The 6381-nt window shown below is 40.7% G+C and overlaps 1 protein-coding gene across 3 annotated transcripts in view; it reads right to left on the minus strand.

Annotated features, from left to right (window-relative positions):
* The window catches only part of Klhl14 (kelch like family member 14), a 102220-nt gene that overhangs the window by 92745 nt on the left and 3094 nt on the right, over positions 1 to 6381 (minus strand). For all 3 annotated transcript variants that reach the window (XM_042675222.1, XM_042675219.1, XM_042675221.1), the window contains exon 2: positions 5491 to 6381. This exon is cut by the window's right edge and continues 138 nt beyond it. In XM_042675222.1, coding sequence (XP_042531156.1) covers positions 5491 to 6381 — 891 coding nt within the window. The remainder of the gene's footprint in view (positions 1 to 5490) is intronic.

A 6381-nucleotide genomic window follows, 5' to 3' on the forward strand; every position in this document is an offset into this window, starting at 1 on the left:
AACCCTCAGCTTTTTTATTTACCCTAAGAGGAAAGCCTTAAGTCTACATGTAAATCTAAGGTCAGTTATGACAAAGAGCTAGACATAGGAGAAGGAAGTACACTGTATAAGAACATAGATGCAAGTGCTCCACTGTCTGGACTCAGCTTTATAATCATGGCACAATGCTTCTCAATGCTTCTGTGCATCTATAAGATGATGCTAATGATGAAGACATAAAAATTTCATGATTGTAAAGTGCTTATAATATCACCTGGTATAAATAGCAGTTGTAAACAAGGCAATGTTCGTGAGTCTGTTTTTAGAAGATTCAGATATTTTAGAAATTAGTTAATAATTTAATCTCAACATGTTAAGTAGGAAAAATAAATACAAGCATGAAATAAAAATTGAAAATGTCCATTTGTCAGTCTTCTATGCCAACAAGACGCATTAATATCTTCTTTAATTGCCTTTAGATTACAGGATAAAATTATTTGGTTTTTATACATGTGATATAATTTTGTAATCAATGGTCTTGTTTCAGATAATAAACAAATTGTATTCTGAATGGTTGAGTAACTCCTGATACAAAAGCTAACTACCTAACAACTTCTAATCTGAGGGTATCAAATTGATATAAATGGAAATAACAATTTGGAGATTGCATGGATACAAGATAGGTTTGCTTTGTTTAGGTTGTTATTCAGTTTTCAGGAAGAGAGCCAATAAGAAATACTGTCATACGTTTAAAGAGATACTTTCTAAGAACCCAAACCAGGAGCTGTGTATTAGGAAATCCAATGGTGTGTGTGTGTGTGTGTGTGTGTGTGTGTGTGTGTGTGTGTGTGTGTGTGTGTGTGTGTGCGCGCGCGCGCGCGTGTGCCAGGCATGGGGCTTGAACTCAGGGCCTAAGCACTGTTCTTGAGTTTATTTAGTCAAGACTAGTGCTCTACCACTTGAGCCACAGCTCTACTTCTGGCTTTCTGATGATTGATTGAAAATACAAGTCTCTGGGGGCTGGGAAGGTGGCCCAGTGGTAGAGTGTTTGCCTTGCATGCATGAAGCCCTGGGTTTGATTCCTCGGCACCACATAAACAGAAAAAGCCGGAAGTGGCACTGTGGCTCAACTGGTAGAGTGCTAGCCTTGAGCTGAAGAGCTGAGGGACAGAACCCAGGCCCAGAGTTCAAGCCCAGCAAAAAAGAAAGAAAGGAAGAAAGAAAGAAAGAAAAAAAGAAAGAAAGAAAAAAGAAAAAAAAAGAGTCTTTGGGACTTGCCTGGGTTAACTTCAAACCTTGACCATCAGATGTCACCTCCTGAGTAGCTAGGATTACAGGTGTGAAGCACCAGCACCTAGCTCTAAAGGGTCTTTAAATAGGTAGCTAGTAAATACGTAATTAGTCCTCCTGACATTGAAATCTATTTTATCATTAATTTATGACAAAATATACTGTGGTCCATAGAAAGTGGAATCTTTGTATGGAAGTCTCCTACTATGTAGAATGTTATTTTTTGACATTGAAATTCTGTATGGGACTATGTAAAATATTTATTACCTGGCAGCTAAATCTGTAAAAATGCAATAATTTTATTCAATGTTTTTCTCTTACAGATGTTTTCCAGGAGAAGCGCCAAGGGACTTGGTTATGTGCAACAGCAGCCTGGATTGTATAAATCACTGGTGAAGCTCAACACTTAACCTTTTGTATTTCATAATCATAAGTTATTCAACTTTCAGTAAGCTCTCTCTTGACTGTTACTTTGGATGAAGTGTAATGGCAATGTAAAATGTTAGCTACCTCTAGTTGGTTTGATTTGAGATCTTCTCTTTAATTATGCATTATAAACCAAAAATACAAATAAAAAGAAGCTTCTGAATTTGATATGCTAACTTAGACTGTAAGTCTCCTGAACTAAAAGTTACAAACTGCCTACAGTGTATTGATACTTATACTATGACTTTGACCACAAGACTTTAAATATTAACTTTTTAATTTACTAACTACCACCTATCAAGTAAGCTTATTAATCTAAATTTTCATGCTTTGTAAAAGAAGAGACTTTTCCAGGAACTTCTCTAAGAACTTAATTAGTACTTCTCCAAATTAAGAGTTTTATAATGTTACAATAAAATGAAAATGAAATAAGAAGAGGAAACCTTCAAAAGAAATGACTTCAAATATCGTAATAGTTGTCATTTCTTTAAAAAATTAATAAGAATAACTAGGCAAAATTCTTAGAATTTTTTTGGCTTGATGTGATGGTTTGATACATTCATAGATTGCAGAAAGATTAAATAAAACTAAATAATATGTGTAGCTCCTTACCTAGGGATCACATTTTTTTGTGATGAGCATGTTTAAAAATCTAACCTTTTGGAAATTTTGAAATATGTGTTATATTGTTAACAATTACCATAGTGGGTAAGAAATCACTAAAACTTATCCCTCTTAACTAAAACTTTATATCCTTTACCAAGTTTTGTCATCTTACATTACTTAATAGTTAAAATTTGAATAAAAATTTACAAATTTTATTTTATCATTGTAATGTTTAGTTTGCTAAAATAGTATGTGAATCCAAGTGCAAATAGCATACTCAGAAAAATCAAGCAACAAGAGAAAAAAAATTAGATTGGTTTCGAGTATTTCTACTAGAAGTTCATGCTTCGACTGCTTTATCATTCTAAACAATAAACATTCAAAATTACTTAATATTTGTGTTTAAATTATCATTATTTTATTGAGATCCCTATCTTTCCTAGATAACATATATTCTTAAATTAATTCTCTTGGAGTTATTCCTGATGATATTTAAGATTCATTCCAATACCCTGATCAATTCTCATTTCTGGATTTGAGAAATACTTTTATATCTAGACTAAAAATTACAGGTTAGATAAAAAGTAATCAACAGAATATTCTTCAATTAAATTGTTTTCAAAGGAAGTGATACAATCTCCATAATAATAGGTTAACATGTGCAATGCTCCTGTTGAACTACACGTAAGTTGGGGAAAACATTTTTATATTATGCTGATGCTATAATAAATGGGTTCAAAGAATACTAGTGGGTTGCAACTAACAGCATTTTCGTTTATATTAAAGTTAAGGTTGATGGTGCTGGCTATTTTTGCATCCTTTCAGTGAATTAAAATTAGAACAATGTGATTTGCTCCTTCAATTTAAATTGCTTTAGTTTTGCTAAGAATGGAGCAAATCTAAATGATTTTACCCTGATGTCAACAATAGGTTCACAGGATCTCTGTTTCTTTGCGCTCTCTCTCTCTCTCTCTCTCTCTCTCTCTCTCTCTCTCTCTTCCTCTTTTAAAGGAAAATATAGTTTTCTTACTCCTACAGAAGTATCAGATTCTTACAGCATCCATGGCACTTGTCAGCATTCAGTGGTCAGACACCACTACATATCCTCCAAATGATGTGGCCCAGTGAAGCTGGCAGGTATCATCACAGAGCCAGGCAGCCTGGTATCTCTGACATCCACCAGGACAGAGCCAGCAGGCCCCAGCTGATGTGCTGAATCCAGAGGAGGTGGGAATAGATTTTGCAGTTTTCAAGTCAACTCTCTTAACACTGAGTCCTCAACATACTTACATATAAAAGTATGTTGAGAGCTCCAGTAATTATTTATTAGATGGAATTGACCAAGCTTGTCTGGCAAAATTACTCTTAGGACAAATGAAAGCTGAATTCTGTCATCCCTTTGGGTTTCTGAGTTTATTCTAGATTATATATATTTATATGTATATATATGCACAAAAATATATGTTATGTTTAGCATAGTGACATTTATGATTGTAACAGTTACAATTCTTAACTGATGTGCTATGTGAAATATTATCTATATGCCATTTAAATATGACAAAAATTAAAATCAGAGTGTTAATTATAATTCCCATTGGTATCATAACATTGGCTTATCACACTGAATTTCTTATTTTGATCTTTGGATACATGAAAGAAAACTCTTACAAAATAAAAACACATTTTCTGAGCTGTCCCTTGAACTCCTGGGCTCTGGGTTCGAGCATCAGGGGTTTGGAGTCTTACTTCTGCTATTGCTGCATTGTTTTGGGCACCATAATACTTTAGCTGATCTACTACAAATGTGAGAGGGGGAAAAATCAGCTTACAGGATTCCATGTTCAAGATTGCTTAAGCTTCCCTGTTGACCTCACCTTAGTGCTACCTAAAGAACTGGAGGGACTATCTTCCATTTCTTAAAACTTGAGTTACCTAGTTCTGGTAGAAACATGGCATTTAATGCCACAAGGCTGCACAGACTGTACTCTATCCTTTCCACAGCATTCTGCATGGGGAAAACCCGCATGGGCAGATTTTCAGACTAGTCTACTTTTCCTAATATAACACTTTGGTGGTTTAGACTGGAGTAGGCTGGCATCTGGAACCATGATGTTTTGTCAGGAGAAACTGAAAGGATACTGTTTCCCTTTTCTAAAAAGAGAAAGAACCCTTTGCTAGGGCTCATTAAAAAAAAAAAAAGGTTTAAAAATGTAACCAATAAAATAGGCTTGCCAATTCCTACAGCTTTCACATCTCAGTAGCATTTTTAAAGGCATCATTTTTCTCTCCCTTTTGACTGAAATCCATAGCAAGACCAGCACCAACAGCTTTCTAACTTCTCCATAGACAGGCATACAAACCAACTGAAGTTACAGGACTCTACTCCCTCTCCTTCCCAACTCCTGTTTTCAACCACATTCTTCTTTAAGATGAAAGTCCCTCCACTCCATCATAGTCACTCCATCACCCTGAAAGCATTTGCTTTGCTCTTTATTTTTTTTTAAAGTTTAATAAAAGGCTTCTCACATCATAAAAAAAAAAGTTTAGTTGCCAAAACATGATGATAGTATTTTCAACAGCTACCCGAATGGGCAAATCATTGTGGAGTTCAAATCCGGGGGTGGGGGAGGTGGTGGCTGATCTCAAGCACAAAAGTGAAGACAAAACAAAACAAAAACCGACTTGTCCATAAGATAGAACAAGTATGCGAGCTCTCCTCTGTCAGCAGTGTCTGGACACTTCTGCCAGCCCAGGGCAGGAAAGAGGAAGGGGTGGAGGTCTTGCCACCAAATCCTAGGTGGCTAAGACCTACCCTCTTGGAGGGTTGGAAGGAGGGCTAGCCTAGAAGGAATCAAAACTGCACTTCTAACTGTCCAGGCCTTTGGCCCCACCTGCCTGTCAATTTCAGCCCTAGTCCACAATTCTTAGGTTTCTCTACTCTGGGGATTTGGCGAGCCTGGGGCATTGAAGCTAGCTAGCAAGGATGCTATCAGGCCAGCTCCTTACTGACCTTCCAGGGCCTCTTGAGATGAACTTTGGCCACCTCATCTGGATTGTTTTTATTTGTTTCCAATCTGCTGAAGCCTCCTGCCCAGCCTAACCTTTTCTCCCCTTTCCCCCGCCTCCCCTTCCTTCGGCCTCTCCAGCTCCCCCCCCCTTCATCTCCCCCCCCCCTTTGTTGTCTCCTACCTGCTGGCCAGGCTCTGCCTGCAGTGCTGCCTGAAGGGCATCAGGTGGTAGTTCATGGCGTCCAGCAGCAGCTTCTGGCAGACCGGGTCGGTGCGCATGAAATCCACCGACTGGACCCGCTCCACCAGCTCGGGGGCCGGGATGAGTGCGAAGCGGAGGCGCTTCATGAGGTCGGGCGCGTGCTGCATGCGGGTCTCGCGGTCGTGCTCCAGCCACAGCACGGACATCTGGAAGAGCGCCAGCTCCGACTCCACGGGGGGCGGCAGCGAGTCCAGCAGGGCGCGCATCTCCTCGAAGTTGAGCAGCAGCACATCCTCCACCAGGTACTTGTTGGCCAGCTTCTTGGTCTCCTCCAGGCCGTGCAGCGCGGCGATCTTACACACCTGCTTGTAGTTCTGCACCGAGATCTGGTCGTTGAGGAACTGCACGCAGAGCTTGGTGACCTGGGGGATGTGCAGGATCTTGCTGACCGACAGCACCTCTTCCACCGTGTCCAGGGACAGGGTCACGTTGGCCGTGTACAGGTACTCGAGGACCAGGCGCAGCCCGATGGACGAGCAGCCCTGGAGCACCAGGTTGTTGATGGCTCGGGGGCTGGTCAGCAGCTTGTCGTCGGGGGAGGAGGAAGGAGTCCCTGGTTCTTCCTGTGGCTGCTGTGGCGGCTGCTGCTGTTGCTGCTGCTGCTGCTGCTGCGACGCGGGCTGCTGTGGAGGCTGCTGCTGCTGCTGCTGTTGCGGGTCCTTGGGGGCCCCCAGGCCGTCCTGGCCGCCGACCCCTCCCCCAAGAGGGGGGTGGCTGGAGAAGAGCGATCGGAAGTACTGGGAGCAGGAGGCCAGCACGGCCTTGTGGCAGTGGAACTGCTGGCCTTGGGCCGTCAGGGTCACGTCGCAA

The sequence above is a fragment of the Dipodomys spectabilis genome, unplaced genomic scaffold (genome assembly GCF_019054845.1).
Source record: "Dipodomys spectabilis isolate Male_0828 unplaced genomic scaffold, ASM1905484v1 ptg000024l, whole genome shotgun sequence".
Classification (NCBI taxonomy): domain Eukaryota; kingdom Metazoa; phylum Chordata; class Mammalia; order Rodentia; family Heteromyidae; genus Dipodomys; species Dipodomys spectabilis.